Source organism: Leuciscus leuciscus (genome assembly GCF_965113295.1).
Source record: "Leuciscus leuciscus genome assembly, chromosome: 8".
In the NCBI taxonomy this organism is placed as follows: domain Eukaryota; kingdom Metazoa; phylum Chordata; class Actinopteri; order Cypriniformes; family Leuciscidae; genus Leuciscus; species Leuciscus leuciscus.
The window spans coordinates 5,808,480-5,825,397 of NC_138732.1; the positions used below are offsets into that span (position 1 = coordinate 5,808,480).

A 16,918-nucleotide genomic window follows, 5' to 3' on the forward strand; every position below is an offset into this window, starting at 1 on the left:
ATATATATATTCTGCAAATTGAAAAAAACACACTCTAAAAACTAATTCAGAGGACCTTTAGTCATTACTTAAATATATATATTGTTGTGAAATAAAAAATCAAGTTCTGAGATGCTGTTAGACTTTTTACTTGTAATTGTTATTTTATTGAGCTGGGATGACACACAAATTATGCCTATTGATTCAATATACTATCATGACTTGTCAGAGTTGAACATTTTCAGTTAATCAAAAATTAATTTAATTTTAAGTTCTGTTAATGTAAAAAACAATTTGATGACGTGTAAACGGTCCACAGTTTCCTTGCGCATGTTTAAGGCCAGAGGAGTGTGGCCACAGCTGAAACTCGCTGAAGCGTAATGTGGTGAATGGTAAGTAATTTTATGCTTACACATATTCGCATTCGCTCAGGATTCTGTTGGTGATAGCCTACTGTAACCGAATACCGAAATCTGGAAGTCCTTACTCTGAAATTTGAGCAGTGTTGATAGTATACGTTAGTCTGTGTGCCGAGGTTAAGTTAGCTAGTAGCTGTAGCCTGTCACTGATTGAGTATAGCTAACATTATACTATTTGTTCAGATACTTTGCTCAAAACAAGTCGGAGTTATGTAGGGCCCTATGAATTCCGTTTTAGTTTTCCAAATTTCGTTTTTATTGTTTACAATTGTGACAGGCGCCCGCATGTTACTGAGAGAACGAGCAGAGAGAGAGATACACCCTCCTCCGGCCGCGCGCGCGCATTCTCACAGTCTTCAAACTGTCTTGCTCTCCCTCCCTCGCGCATATTAACGTTAATCAAAATTGATATCACCATCAAAATCAATAGAGAATTGACACCATGGAAATAGGTCGGAAGTCCTAAGTTTCACGTTAAGCATTCAGAGATTTTTTTTTCTCCGAGTTACCGCTGGGTGTGAATTGTACTATAATAACGTTGCCTTATCTTCTCTGAAAAGCGTTCGGCACATTCAGCTGACGAACGAAACCTATCGAGTGATGAAATGTTTTCTGTGTTCAAACTTCACAGAGGCAATTTATGAGATCAATGTAGATCGGAGGAGAACAAAAAAGTGTTGGCTGATTTTTATTGACAGATTGTCACACTCTACAGCCAATGATATCGTTAACAGTGTGCGCGCCTGTCCAATGACAGTGTAGTGACCATACATTTCAATTGAATGTTTGATTTGAAGTGATAAGTACACAGGTTGATTTCTAAGAAAATGTATGCTTTACGTTGTATTAGAAAGGACATGGTAATACAGTTCATTTAAATGTTTTGAAAGGGAAATATATTAAAAGATGAATGTTACATGTATGTTTAAAAGAGTAATCAACTTCAAATCAAATCAAAAGGGCTCAACTTAACTCTTGCAGAGATCAACTTAATTATTAAGTTCATGTTACTTAGAAATGTGTTTTATTGTGGCCAAAAAACTCCTTTACCTAACTTAAAACATTATGTTGGATCAACTTAATTACTTGCATTCATGTTGAAAATTATTAAGTTCATGTTACTTAGAAATGCGTTTTATTGTGGCCCAAAAAAAGTAATTCACCATACTCAAAACATCGCTTTGAATTAATGTAATTCTGCCAGTAGTCTTAACATAAAAATTCTAGTGGAAAACGTTAACATATTTTTTTTTGTTGACCCAATGTTTTATTTTTTAGAGTGCACCTTAAAGCGTCTGCAAACCGCAATAAATTATTCACATTTATTTAAACCCCCTATTAAAATCTTCAAAAATTAAAATCCTCCTCCTCCTCCTCCTCCTCCTCCTCCTCCTCCTCCTCCTCCTCCTCCTCCTCCTCCTCCTCCTCGGCACCAAGTGGTTCAAAATACTTGAAAAAAAAATGTTCAAATGCAGCACCCACAGTTATAAATATGCTTATTTTATGTTTAAATGTGCATTTCACTTATTTAAAGTTTACATCTGTTCAGTAGTTTGACGACTTATAGGGATGCTTTTTAAAATGTTCTCATAACATGCAAAAGTCGTTTAAGCATTTTTATGTCACAGAAATTACATATTTGACGATGAATCCTATTCTAAAGGAATTGCATCAACTTTCAGCACCAAAACAGCGAACAGCTCCCTGCAAGCTGCGGTTATTTACAACACGATCAGAAAATCAAAGCTGTCAAACAAGGTACGTTAACAAACGATATTTTTTGCTGTGACATCATAACTGTGTAAAAGCATACAATTTTCAATTATAACGTATGCAAATATCAAACCAACACAGTGATTGTAATTATAATGAACTGGTTATTCTTACCTCTCCAGAATCTCTCCTCCTGCGATCTGGTATCACTAGAGTATTCCTATTACTGCCTGGAGCTATTGTAGAGCCGATACTCATTCTGGGTCCAACTAACATGTACCGTTTGTCTCCAGATCTGTACTGGATGCTGTGACACAGAGTCCCGTCGTAATTTGTGTCCTGTAAATACTTGGACGAATAGTCTGTAGATTTAGAGCACTGCATTACAATCAACACGATGATGCTGATGACAAAAAGCACTGAAACCGAGCCCAAGGTGATGATCAGATAAAATGTCACGTCGTTTTCCTCCTCGTCTTTTACTGCGTGTTTAACATCAGAAGCGGCAAAAGCCTCTTTGGGCTCCACAACTTTGACAATCACAGTTGCTGTTGCTGAGAGTGAAACGTTCCCATTGTCTTTGACCAGTATGAGCAGTTTATGCTGGGCCTCGTCTGTTTCTGTGAATGAGCGAAGGGTTCTTATCTGTCCTGTATAGCGGTCCAAACTAAAGGGACAGTGGTCACTAACTTCCTGCAGTGAAAACAATAACCAGCCGTTGTATCCTATATCTGCGTCATAGGCTCTGACTTTAGTCACCAAATGACCTGCGTTCACATTCCGGGGAATCTCTTCCACACCCTCAGCAGAACCGTTAGCGCTGACTGGATATAAGATCACTGGAACGTTGTCGTTCTGATCCAGAATAAACACGTTCACTGTCACGTTACTGCTCAGAGACGGACTTCCAGAGTCTGTAGCGAGCACATGGAACTGGAACGTTTTAAGAGTTTCAAAATCAAAACTTTTAAGTGCATAAATAATTCCCGTTTCTGAATTAATATTTAGAAAAGTTGTCAAATCAACTTGATTTAGGTTATATGTTATTGCAGCATTTTCGTTTAAGTCTTTATCAAAAGCAGTGACAGAGAATATAGAAGCACCAGGGGCATTGTTTTCAGATAAATAAAGCTCAATTTTGTTTTGGGTAAACTGTGGGGAGTTATCATTTACATCAGAGACCTGTATATTTAATATTTTAAAAGAAGACAAAGGTGGCTGTCCTAAGTCAGTGGCTGTTACAGTGATTTCATAGCTTGAAGTAACTTCTCTATCTAAACGCCCCTTTGTTACTAAGGAATAAATATTCTCCTTAAAAGAGGATTTCAGCTCAAATGGCATATTTTCGGGTAATGTACAAATGACTTTGCCATTGACACCGGAGTCCTTGTCTGAAACACTGATTAAGGCTATGGCCGTTCCAGGATTTGCATTTTCAGATATAACACTAGAAAGTGATGTTATCTCAATTTCAGGAGAGTTATCATTAACATCTGTGACTTTAATGTTGAGTTCTGCTTCAGTTATAAGTGGAGGCTGGCCTTTATCTGATGCCTGCACATCTAATTTAAAGACATCAGTTTCCTCAAAGTCTATGTTCCCTTTAACTTGTAATTCGCCCGTGTTCTTGTCAAGCTTAAACAGGTCGTGAATTTTTCCATCCAAATTTTCGCCTAACGAGTACTCGATTTCCCCATTTATTCCATCATCTAAATCAGTTGCGTTTATTTTAATTACGACAGTCCCAAGAGGTGAATTTTCCAGGATTGTTGCAGAATATGAGTCGCGGCTAAAGACTGGTCGATTGTCATTTGAATCTAGAACAATAACAGAGATGTTCAGAGTCCCTGATCTCGGTGGATTTCCACCATCTGTGGCTGTCAATGTGAGTCTATGCTTGCCTTGCCTTTCTCTGTCCAGCGCTTTCTTTAAAACTAAAAATGGTATTTTTATTGCATGCCTTTCTCGAATGTCAATATCAAACAGCTCATTCTGACTTAATTTATAATATCGAACCGTATTCATTCCCAGATCAGGATCTCTGGCAGTTTGGACTTGAAAACGCGTTCCCAAAAGCGTATGCTCTGCTATTTCAAATTGCTGCTCAGATCTCGGGAAAATGGGTGGATTGTCGTTTACATCAGTTATTTCAACTTCTATGTAATGCACCTCTAAGGGGTCTTCAACAACGCATTTCAAACTTATCGAACAAACAGTGTTTCCATCACACAGCTTCTCTCTGTCGATTCTCTTATTGACATACAGTTCCCCATTGTTCTGATTTACCTGGAAAAGCGCATCATCAGGTCCAGAAACAATACGAAACCGTCGGTGCGCCAAATTACTGACATCAAGGTTTAAATCCTTAGCAATATTCCCCACAAGAGATCCTTCTTTCACTTCCTCCGGGACATTGTATTTTATCTGTGCACAAACCAGATTCCCGAAGCACGACAGCAAAGAAAGAGTAATCCACCAGCTCGGCCGTCTGCTCCATTGTCCTCCGACATCCATCGCAAAGAAATATATCATTGAATACTTTCGGATTACAAATGCTCTTCTCACGAAATACTATTTTTTCCTATTCTAATCTCTGATTTAATGTGCATGATCAAAAACGGCATACGATGAAATTATTAGTTACCACTGCTTTGAACGCAGTTATGCTGACCCTTCTCTCTGCACAAAACACGGTTATGTTTCTCATTAGCTGACGCCTGATGGGGAAGGGCTTGCTTCAAAGACAGTAACCTAGAGTAACACTGACACCGTGTGGAGTGGATTTGTTTTTGCAAATTATAAATAAATAAATAAATAATAATAATAATCTACATCAGGAAAATAAGGAGGACATACATCTTTAAAGAAAACTCGTTATTTTATCAGTGGTCACCGCATGGCCGTCAAAAAAGGAATGATTGTTATAATCCCTCCTCACAAAAATACAGATACAATGAAAAAAAAATTAGTGAAGAAAGAATATTCACTCAGAAATTTATATTAAAAAATTCAGGCGTAATTCAAATGTTACTTGCAGTTTCTCCTATTCCTTGTAATTGATTGTGAAATTAAGTAGAAAGACTGAAATAGTATTCTTATAAAATTTACTCCAATCAGCTGCTTTTATTTAGCCTACTATTTCGAAAAATCTTTATATACAGTGCACTTAAACTTTTTATATTATTAGACTATATGTGACACCCTGGCTAAAACGGATGTTAATAAGATTTGATATTTTATTTGAAGATAAAAAAGTTCTGTGGTCATATTTGACTCTCAAATCCACCTTGACGTAGCCCAAAAGTTTTATAATGAACAGACATTTCAAAACAAAACGTGAAAAGACAACAAAAGTTGAATATGCAACTAAATCAAACAGTGCAAAAGGAATAAATCCGCCAGCCTTACCTCTCCAGAATCTCTCCTCCTGCGATCTGGTATCACTAGAGTATTCCTATTACTGCCTGGAGCTATTGTAGAGCCGATGCTCATTCTGGGTCCAACTAACATGTACCGTTTGTCTCCAGATCTGTACTGGATGCTGTGACACAGAGTCCCGTCGTAATTTGTGTCCTGTAAATACTTGGACGAATAGTCTGTAGATTTAGAGCACTGCATTACAATCAACACGATGATGCTGATGACAAAAAGCACTGAAACCGAGCCCAAAGTGATGATCAGATAAAATGTCACGTCGTTTTCCTCCTCGTCTTTTACTGTGTTTTTAACATCAGAAGCTGCAAAAGCCTCTTTGGGCTCCACAACTTTGACAATCACAGTCGCTGTTGCTGAGAGTGAAACGTTCCCATTGTCTTTGACCAGTATGAGCAGTTTATGCTGGGCCTCGTCTGTTTCTGTGAATGAGCGAAGGGTTCTTATCTGTCCTGTATAGCGGTCCAAACTAAAGGGACTGTGGTCACTAACTTCCTGCAGTGAAAACAATAACCAGCCGTTGTATCCTATATCTGCGTCATAGGCTCTGACTTTTGTCACCAAATGACCTGCGTTCACATTCCGGGGAATCTCTTCCACACCCTCAGCAGAACCGTTAGCGCTGACTGGATATAAGATCACTGGAACGTTGTCGTTCTGATCTAGAATAAACACGTTCACTGTCACGTTACTGCTCAGAGACGGACTTCCAGAATCTTTAGCGAGCACATGGAACTGGAACTTTTTGGTAGTTTCAAAATCAAAACTTTTAAGTGCATAAATTGCGCCTGTTTCTGAATTCGTATTTAAAAACGATGTCATGTCACTTTGTGTCCCATTCCCTTTAATAATCTGATATGAAATCACAGAGTTTTCATTTAGGTCCTTGTCAAAAGCACTCAGTGTGAGAATGGGCGCGCCTGCAGCATTGTTTTCACTCATATATAATTCAATAGGATTTAGGCTAAATTCAGGAGGGTTATCATTAACATCTGACACCTGAACGCTCAGAGTTTTAATGGAGGACAGTGGAGGCTGACCCAAGTCGGTCGCTGTTATTGTAATTTCATAATGTGATACAGTTTCACGATCCAGGACCCCTTTAGTCACTAAGGAGTACATGTTGTCCTGAACTGATGGTTTTACTTCAAATGGAACATTTTCTGAGAGAGTGCACACAACTTTTCCGTTCACACCAGTGTCTCTGTCAGTAACACTAATGAGTGAGATTACAGTACCAGACTTGGAATCTTCAGGCACGATCTTCGACAATGACGTCACTTCTATGGTCGGCTTATTATCATTTATGTCAAGTATTTTTAAAATTACTCTACAGTCAGTGGTCAAAGGCGGTTGCCCATTGTCAGATGCCTGTATATCCAACTTATAAACATTATTCTTTTCGAAATCTACCTCTCCTATAACACGAATTTCACCTGTTAATCTATCCAAGCTAAAAATATTCTGGTTGTTAGCCCCTCCAAAGGTATAAGACACTTCACCATTTGGACCGTAATCAGAATCACTTGCAAGAATTTTCATTACTAAAGTTCCATTTTGCACGTTTTCATGCAGTGTTGAAGAATAAATATCTTGACTAAATACAGGGCGGTTGTCATTCACATCAAGAACAAGTACTGTTATGTTTAGTGATCCTGATCTTGGCGGATTGCCACCATCTATTGCTGTTAATATTATATTGTGTTCAGCTTTGTGCTCACGGTCAAGGGGCTTTTGTAAAACCAGATAAGGCAGTTTGTCCTCTGCCATGTCTCTTATTTCTAAATCAAAATGCTCGTTTTGACTTAATTTATATAAGCGCACAGAATTCACTCCACTATCAGGGTCATTCGCAGCTTGCAGCTGAAAACGCGTTCCTTGAAACGTGTGCTCTGAAATTTCTAATAGCTTTTCTTTTTCTGTGAATGTAGGGGCGTGATCATTTACATCAATTATCTCAACGGCGATATAATGGATCTCGAGTGGATTTTCCACCACTATTTTAAGGTTAATCAAGCATGCTCCAATACTATCACACAGCTCTTCTCTGTCAATTTTCCTTTGAACATTTAAGACACCATTGTTCTGATTTACCACGAAAAGCGCTTCATCTGATCCAGACACGATACGGAACCGTCTGTCCATCAAAGTGCTCGCATCAAGTCCCAAATCCTTGGCGATATTTCCTACAACATATCCCTCTTTGACCTCCTCTGGAATAGAGTATCTTATTTGAGCTGAAAGCTGCTGCCCAAAGCACAGAAGAAAACAGATAATCATCCACCAGTGCTCCCCTTTGCGCCTTTGTCTTCCAGCATCCATTTCGAACGATAGCGAAATCCAGAAGTAAATGCCACTACCTGGTTAAATTATAAATAGCCTATAGATTCATATTAATCGAACAAACAAAAGTGAAGCACGAAAAGGCATTACGCAGTTCTGTCTTTGTCTGTCTTCAATCAAATATCATCCTCCTTTTGCGTTGAACAACCTGCATAATGCAAACTAGAATATGGGGGGTAGGGCGAATAGACGCTTTCCCTGTACAACGATGACACCATGAGGTTTGTGAAGAATGACACAGATAAGCAAAAACTATATAAGAAGCCAGAAATAACAAATGAAGACGTGTTGTTCTCTTTTATCAAGAAATAAAGCAATCTTTGCATGCGACTTGTGTATTTCGTCTAGAACTGTTGTATTATAAAAACAAACAACAGCAACACCAACCATCATAATTAACTAATATGGAGCAGGTGCAATAATGTCAGAACCATTAAGTTGCATAGAGCCTCTCGCCAAGAAAATAAAAATGTATGTAAAGGTATGTCCTTACTAAAATAACATGACATGATATAACGAGACTGTAACAGAATTTGATGCTCAAAACAGTTAAAGTGAATACATTCAATTTGCTGGGTTCATTCCGAAATAAGACAACAGTCAACAGTTGGAATTTTCTTCTGAAACTTTACCGTGTTGACAGAGACAAAGAGAAAGAAAAATATTAAGGCAAAGAATAGCCTTAGAGTTTTAGAAAATTGACTGCGAGTGACCAGGCTCTCTGTCAAGTAATTTGCCTAATTTAAAGATGAGTATTTTTGTCTCTCCTTCATTGCGCGAAGCTCATGTTCAAAATAATTAGTTTGGCTCAATTTACTAAATCAAACAGATTCCATGCCATGTCATCATTTCCTTCTCGCAACTTAACATGGGAAAGCTGTTTTTGCTATTTCTAACAACTTGTTTATCAGACAAATATTAAGAGGATTTAACAACAGCTTTAGACGTATAGCAACAACCCACACAACCAATCGATCTATTGAAATTATTCGTGGAAAATCTTCGAGAACACCATTTGCTTGAATATCAAGGAACTAAAGCCTTAATATGTATTTATGTGGTCATGCTGAAAGAGCAATAAGTGCGCACCTGAGTTTTTCTTGAAAATGTAACAGGTTGAAAAAACTTTTTTTTTTTTATTAGCCCTATATTTTATAAACAAATAAAACAGATATGCAAAAAAGAACAAAGCATAAAATGATAACGAGCAAGGGAGAAGGAACACGCCCAAAAAAAACGTCATATGCAAGTGACAAATATTTAAATATAAAAATGTACGCCTTAGACCAATTCTCAATGAACTGCTTCAAATTTCAGCACCAAAGCAGAGAACAGCTCCCTGTGAGCTGTTACAAAACGATCAGACAAAGTTGTCAAAGTACTTAACAAGTTTTGCGCAATGAAATCACAAATCTGTAAAAGCATAGCATTTTGCAGAAATTACAATTATAACGAATGATAATATATATATATATATATATATATATATATATTTTTTTTTTTTTTTTTTTTTTTTTTTTTATCATATATATATAGGCCTATATATCAAAGCAATAGGGTGACCGTAATTATAATGAACTGGTTATTCTTACCTCTCCAGAATCTCTCCTCCTGCGATCTGGTATCACTAGAGTATTCCTATTACTGCCTGGTGCTATTGTAGAGCCGATACTCATTCTGGGTCCAACTAACATGTACCGTTTGTCTCCAGATCTGTACTGGATGCTGTGACACAGAGTCCCGTCATAATTTGTGTCCTGTAAATACTTTGACGAATAGTCTGTAGATTTAGAGCACTGCATTACAATCAACACGATGATGCTGATGACAAAAAGCACTGAAACCGAGCCCAAAGTGATGATCAGATAAAATGTCACGTCGTTTTCCTCCTCGTCCTTTACTGTGTTTTTAACATCAGAAGCTGCAAAAGCCTCTTTGGGCTCCACAACTTTGACAATCACAGTCGCTGTTGCTGAGAGTGAAACGTTCCCATTGTCTTTGACCAGTATGAGCAGTTTATGCTGGGCCTCGTCTGTTTCTGTGAATGAGCGAAGGGTTCTTATCTGTCCTGTATAGCGGTCCAAACTAAAGGGACTGTGGTCACTAACTTCCTGCAGTGAAAACAATAACCAGCCGTTGTATCCTATATCTGCGTCATAGGCTCTGACTTTAGTCACCAAATGACCTGCGTTCACATTCCGGGGAATCTCTTCCACACCCTCAGCAGAACCGTTAGCGCTGACTGGATATAAGATCACTGGAACGTTGTCGTTCTGATCCAGAATAAACACGTTCACTGTCACGTTACTGCTCAGAGACGGACTTCCAGAGTCTGTAGCGAGCACATGAAACTGGAACGTTTTTACAGTTTCAAAGTCGAAACTTTTAAGCGCATGTATATGTCCATTGTCTGAATTCACATTAAGGAAGGACGACATGTGACTTTTTGTTCCATCTTCTCGAATAATTTGATAGGTAATTGCAGCATTTTCATTCATGTCTTTGTCGAAGGCGCTAACAGAGTATACGGATGCTCCTGGAGGGTTATTTTCCATTAAATACAATTCTAAAGGATTGTGAGGAAATTCTGGAACGTTATCGTTTACATCTGATATCTGCACTTTCAGTGTTTTGATAGAGGACAGAGGAGGCTGACCAAGATCTGTGGCTGTTATTGTGACATCATATCGAGAAACGAGCTCTCTATCCAACTTTGCATTCGTCACAAGAGAGTACATATTTTCTTTGAATGACGGCTTCAGTTCAAAAGGAACGTTGTCAGATATTCTACAAACAACTTTGCCATTGACGCCAGAATCTTTATCAGTAATACTAACAAGTGAAATGACCGTTCCTGGTTTGGAATCTTCGGGAATTACATCAGACAGGGAGGTAACTTCTATCTCTGGTCCATTGTCATTTTCGTCAATCATTTTAATGACAATTCTACAGTTGCTTGTCTTCGGTGGTTGGCCTTTATCTGATGCCATAACACCGAACCTATAAACATTATTTTTCTCAAAATCCAAATTGCCCTTCACCCTAATCTCACCAGTGTTGTCCAAATCAAAGGTGTCGTAAACCTGTTTTTCGATATTCTTTGCAAATGAATAAACAATTTCGCCATTCTGACCTTCATCTAAATCAGTGGCATTCAATGTAATGACAAGAGTACCAATAGGAGCGTTTTCTTGCAATGTGACAGAATAAAGTTCTTGACTGAATTTTGGCCTGTTGTCATTGTCATCCAGCACCGTGACATTAATAACGATACTCCCTGATCTTGGCGGATTCCCTCCGTCAACAGCAGTCAGTATAAGACTGTGAGTTACCTGACGCTCCCTGTCAAGCAATTTACGTAATTTCAAGACAGGGACTTTTTTCTCTCCCCCATTTTCTCGAAACTCAAGTTCAAAATAGTCGGTTTGGCTCAGTTTATAAAAACGAACAGAATTCACGCCTGCATCAGGGTCCTGTGCTTCCTGCAACTGAAAGTCCTCACCCGGTAGGGTTGATTCTGCTATTTCTAAAAGCACGTCTTTATAAGCAAAATTGGGTGCATGATCATTTACATCGGTAATTTCTACTTCTACATAATGAATTTCAAGTGGATTTTCAACAACTGTTTTTAGACTTATCAAACAAGCATCGGTTCCATCACACAGCGCCTCTCTGTCGATTTGCTTTTCCACATACAAGATGCCATTGTTCTGATTTACCTGAAAAGGGGCGTCATTTGATCCAGAGACTATACGGAACCGTCTGTCCATCAATGCACTTACATCAAGACCCAAATCCTTTGCAATATTTCCAACAATCGATCCCTCTTTAACTTCCTCTGGAACAGAGTATTTTATCTGAGCTGAAACCTGGTGTCCGAGGCACACAAGCAAAGAGAAACACAGAGAAATCCACCCGTACTCCAAACGGCGCTTTTGTTCTCCTGCATCCATGCTGAAAACCTTCGTCTGAGAAACAATTGTAAAATTGTTCAACTTACAATTACCGCATAAATCTATTTAAATGCTTTGAGGGACCATTTGAGAACATCTTTTGCTCGAATATCGACGAATATGTCCAGACTAAAAGAGTAGTCAGCGCGCTATAGCCTGGGTTAAAACCCAGTGTGACGCAAAACAAATCCCTGACACAAACTACGTTTCCTTGTGTAATACTGGCACCATGAGGTTCACTGCAACATGTCAATATTTTAAACACCTCACGTAGGCTACTTAACGAAAAGGCAGAGAGCAAATGTTTGATACATTTTGCAGATATAATTTTATTAAATTAATAATGTATATACATATGCCTGACCTCTAAAAACTATACAATATAAATATATAATGTGTGTGTGTGAGTATATGTATATATATATATATATATATATATATATATATATATATATATATATATATATATATATAAAATTATTTATTTTTTTATCTCTATAGGCCTACACACACATACATATGTCACATGTGACACTGAAGACTGGAGTAATGATCCTGAAAATTCAGCTTTGCATCACAGAAATAAATGATAATTTAAAGTATAATAAATTGAAATCCAATTATTTTAAAGTGTAATAATATATCACAATACTATATTTTGTTCTGTATTTTTGATCAAATAAATGCAGGCTTGGTGAGCAGAAGAAACTTCTTTGAAAAACATTAAAAATAGTAATGTTTCCAAACTTTTGGCCTGTACTGTATATATATATATATATATATATATATATATATATATATATATATATATATATAAAATATGGGGTCACAAAGCAAATTTCAGTCCCACACGTTTCAATAGCTATGGCAATTAAGATTTATTATGAAAATTATTAATACAAATTGTTTGTTTTTACACAGTACATTTCCGTACTCCCATGAACTCATTCATTTTGTGTCACTTCTAAGTACACATTGGAGTTGTGTAAATAATATTTTTGTCTAAGAACAATTTAGATAAATTATAATATAATATAATAAATTATAATATAATATAATATAATATAATATAATATAATATAATATAATATAATATAATATAATATAATAGCATCTGTGATGCAATAATTTTTTTCAGAGATCACGAACGAATGTTGCAGAGAGACGGTAAGTAGTGCAGATCTTACCGAGCTTAGATATTCAGTAAAAAAATTAAAAATAAAAGTAAAAGAAAGTAAAAGAAAAAGTAAAATACTTCAGGACCTCTACAGTATTTCCATTACTTCCCGGGACTATAGTATAACTGATTCCGGGTCCAACTGTTGCTGTGACAAAGTTTACCTGAGTCCAATAAAATTATTTTAACATTCTTAATATTGTCACAGCTGATGAAGACAGACGCGAGGATGAATCAACACAATACTTTAATGATCAAACTTCAAAAATACAACTCAGGAACGTAAGGATATGTACGCAAGTATCCAAACAGGTAACTTAGCTTGATAATAACACTGATGCAGTTTCCAGGACTGAGGAAGACTTCGAGACTGTCGAGTATGGACTAAGACGGTGGGGAACAGGTAAGAGCAACGAGTCCAGACAATGGGTGCTTGTGGGGTGATGGTTTATATGGCAGTCCTTGAGTGAAAACAGGTGGACTTGTTGAGGTGATCAGGACTCTGGGGATTGGGAACATATGGGAGGAGCTGAGGAGTCTAGCGCTAAGGGATTGCATGAATTCGTGACAAATATAGAATTATTGTATTACAACAATGATTACAAGAGAGAATAGTTCTGTTCCACTACAGAGATTCATACATCAGCATACAAAATCTGTCACAAATCTACCTTGACATAAAAAAAGCCCAATATTTTATAAACAGTTAAAACAGCCATGCCAAAACAAAACCTGAAAAGTCAACATGAGCAAGGAGAGAAGGACACGCCAAATAACTTAATATACAAATGATACATTAAAATCAAAGACTGCAAAATAATAAATCCGCCAGCCTTACCTCTCCAGAATCTCTCCTCCTGCGATCTGGTATCACTAGAGTATTCCTATTACTGCCTGGAGCTATTGTAGAGCCGATGCTCATTCTGGGTCCAACTAACATGTACCGTTTGTCTCCAGATCTGTACTGGATGCTGTGACACAGAGTCCCGTCATAATTTGTGTCCTGTAAATACTTGGACGAATAGTCTGTAGATTTAGAGCACTGCATTACAATCAACACGATGATGCTTATGACAAAAAGCACTGAAACCGAGCCCAAAGTGATGATCAGATAAAATGTCACGTCGTTTTCCTCCTCGTCCTTTACTGTGTTTTTAACATCAGAAGCTGCAAAAGCCTCTTTGGGCTCCACAACTTTGACAATCACAGTCGCTGTTGCTGAGAGTGAAACGTTCCCATTGTCTTTGACCAGTATGAGCAGTTTATGCTGGGCCTCGTCTGTTTCTGTGAATGAGCGAAGGGTTCTTATCTGTCCTGTATAGCGGTCCAAACTAAAGGGACTGTGGTCACTAACTTCCTGCAGTGAAAACAATAACCAGCCGTTGTATCCTATATCTGCGTCATAGGCTCTGACTTTAGTCACCAAATGACCTGCGTTCACATTCCGGGGAATCTCTTCCACACCCTCAGCAGAACCGTTAGCGCTGACTGGATATAAGATCACTGGAACATTGTCGTTCTGATCCAGAATAAACACGTTCACTGTCACGTTACTGCTCAGAGACGGACTTCCAGAATCTTTTGCGAGCACATGGAACTGGAACTTTTTGGTAGTTTCAAAATCAAAACTTTTAAGTGCATAAATTGCGCCTGTTTCAGAATTAATATTTAAAAACGATGTCATGTCACTCCCTTTAATAATCTGATATGAAATCACAGAGTTTTCATTTAGGTCCTTGTCAAAAGCACTCAGCGTGAGAATGGGCGCGCCTGCAGCATTGTTTTCAATCATATATAATTCAATAGGATTTAGGCTAAATTCAGGAGGGTTATCATTAACATCTGACACCTGCACGCTCAGAGTTTTAATGGAGGACAGTGGAGGCTGACCCAAGTCGGTCGCTGTTATTGTAATGTCATAATTTGATATGATTTCACGGTCCAGGTTCCTTTTAGTGACTAACGAAAACATGTTTTCCTGAACTGATGGTTTTAATTCAAATGGAACATTTTCTGAGAGAGAGCACACAACTTTTCCGTTAACACCAGTGTCTCTGTCAGTAACACTAATGAGTGAGATTACAGTACCAGGCTTGGAATCTTCAGACACCATCTTTGACAGTGACGTTACATCGATCTCAGGCGTATTATCGTTTGTGTCTAAAATTTTCACGACAACTCTACAGTCTGTCTTCATAGGGGGCTGGCCATTATCAGAGGCTTGAACATCAAGTTTGTAAATAGATTTGTCCTCAAAATCTATATCCCCTTTCACACGAATGTCACCTGTCAGTTTATCCAAACTAAATATTTCATACACCTTTGGGTTCTGATCGCTGCCAAATGCGTACGTGACCTCTCCATTTGAGCCATAATCTGCATCACTTGCTTGAACCTGAATGACTAGCGTTCCAACTTGTATGTTTTCTTTTAAATTTGTGGAATATATATCTTGGTTAAAAACAGGTCTGTTGTCATTATTATCAAGAACAACAACTGTAATATTTAGAGTTCCTGATCTTTGTGGATTTCCTCCATCTATTGCTGTTAAAACTAAATTATATTCATCATTAATCTCACGGTCAAGGGTTTTTTGTAAAACTAGAAATGGCAGTTTATCTTCTCCCTGATCTCTGACTTCAAGATCAAAGTGTTCATTTTGGGTTAATTTGTATGTACGAACAGAATTCCCCCCTGCATCCGGGTCACGCGCCGCCTTAAGCTGAAAACGCGTCCCTCGAGCAGTCGATTCCAAAATCTCCAATCGTTTCTCATGTTCACTGAAAGTGGGCGAGTTGTCATTTACATCAATCACCTCCACTCCAATATAATGTATTTCAAGGGGATTTTCGACGACAATCTTCAGATTTATCGTGCATCCGCTATGACTATCACACAGCGATTCTCGGTCGATTTTCTTATGAACATGCAAGACGCCGTTCTGATTTACCTGAAAAAAATCATCATTGGATCCAGATACAATACGGAACCGCCTGTCCGCCAAAGCACTGACTTCCAGCCCCAAATCCTTTGCAATATTTCCAACGATGGTTCCCTCTTTTACTTCCTCTGGAATAGAGTATCTTATCTGGGCTGAAACCTGCTGTCCGAAGCGCAGCAGAAAAGAAAAACACAAAGCGATCCACCAGCACTCCCATCTGCGCTTTTGTCCATCGGGTTCCATCATGAATCAACTGCTTAAGATCACAAAACAAATCAATGTTGCCCTTGACTTCTTAATAAGCGAATTCTTCGAGATGTCTCAGAAATGTGCAATTTCTTCAAACAAATCACCGCAATCCACGCCGACTACCCGGTGTTCCAACAACACTGAATCGCGCTTTTGGTGGAGAGGAACAATTGTGTGTCACCAATGTCTTAAAGAGGAGGGACTGCATTCAAAAGGTTTCCTTGTATAATACTGACACCATGAGGCTAACTGATAATATAGCAGATAATAAAGAATTTCAGTTCTAGGAAACATTAGAATACAACTGCCAATGCAGATATAGCAGGCTTCACTCGATTTAAAGCAAACATACAAACCACATAATAAAGGTTTTATTCATTTTAATGTCTAAAGACAACAAATATCACAAATTTCACTCAAAATAATGCACTCATATAGTGTCACCGTGATATGATTTTATCACAACATAATGGAGATAAAAGAGGTGTGCTATAATACAGATAAAAAACAAACAAATTTTGATGGTCCCTTTAACACATTCTGTTGTCTAGAAGTAACATTGCACCTACATGTCTACTAACTCTCATTAGAGTATTAGTAGAGTATTAGTAGACTGGTAGGGTTAGGGTTAGAATAAGATGACATGTAGTTGCAAAGTTACTTATAGTCAGTAGAGTGTCTGTTGGAGGACCATCACAATAAAGAGTTATCA

The 16,918-nt window shown here is 37.9% G+C and overlaps 3 protein-coding genes and 1 pseudogene across 4 annotated transcripts in view; all 4 read right to left on the minus strand.

Moving 5' to 3' along the window:
* Window positions 1-2,261: 2,261 nt before the first annotated feature.
* Window positions 2,262-7,985, minus strand: LOC309504026 (protocadherin alpha-8-like; annotated as a pseudogene). Its single transcript has 2 exons — window positions 7,167-7,985; window positions 2,262-3,928 (listed from the first exon to the last, which is right to left on the minus strand). The product of its transcript is annotated as a protocadherin alpha-8-like (transcript).
* A 1,469-nt stretch (window positions 7,986-9,454) lies between these two features.
* Window positions 9,455-11,949, minus strand: LOC309504020 (protocadherin alpha-8-like; the record flags this gene model as incomplete). Its single annotated transcript, XM_082176974.1, has 1 exon — window positions 9,455-11,949. Exon 1 carries the CDS (start codon window positions 11,837-11,839, stop codon window positions 9,455-9,457), a length of 2,385 nt encoding a protein of 794 aa, XP_082033100.1. The 5' UTR covers window positions 11,840-11,949.
* Window positions 11,950-13,818: 1,869 nt separating this feature from the next.
* Window positions 13,819-16,333, minus strand: LOC309505330 (protocadherin alpha-7-like; the record flags this gene model as incomplete). Its single annotated transcript, XM_082178703.1, has 1 exon — window positions 13,819-16,333. Exon 1 carries the CDS (start codon window positions 16,201-16,203, stop codon window positions 13,819-13,821), a length of 2,385 nt encoding a protein of 794 aa, XP_082034829.1. The 5' UTR covers window positions 16,204-16,333.
* A 248-nt stretch (window positions 16,334-16,581) lies between these two features.
* Window positions 16,582-16,918, minus strand: part of LOC309505331 (uncharacterized protein) — a gene marked incomplete at its 3' end in the record, with an annotated part of 29,948 nt that continues 29,611 nt past the window's right edge. Inside the window, exon 3 of the mRNA XM_082178704.1 lies at window positions 16,582-16,593. Within this exon, the coding sequence (XP_082034830.1) occupies window positions 16,582-16,593 (12 nt within the window). The remainder of the gene's footprint in view (window positions 16,594-16,918) is intronic.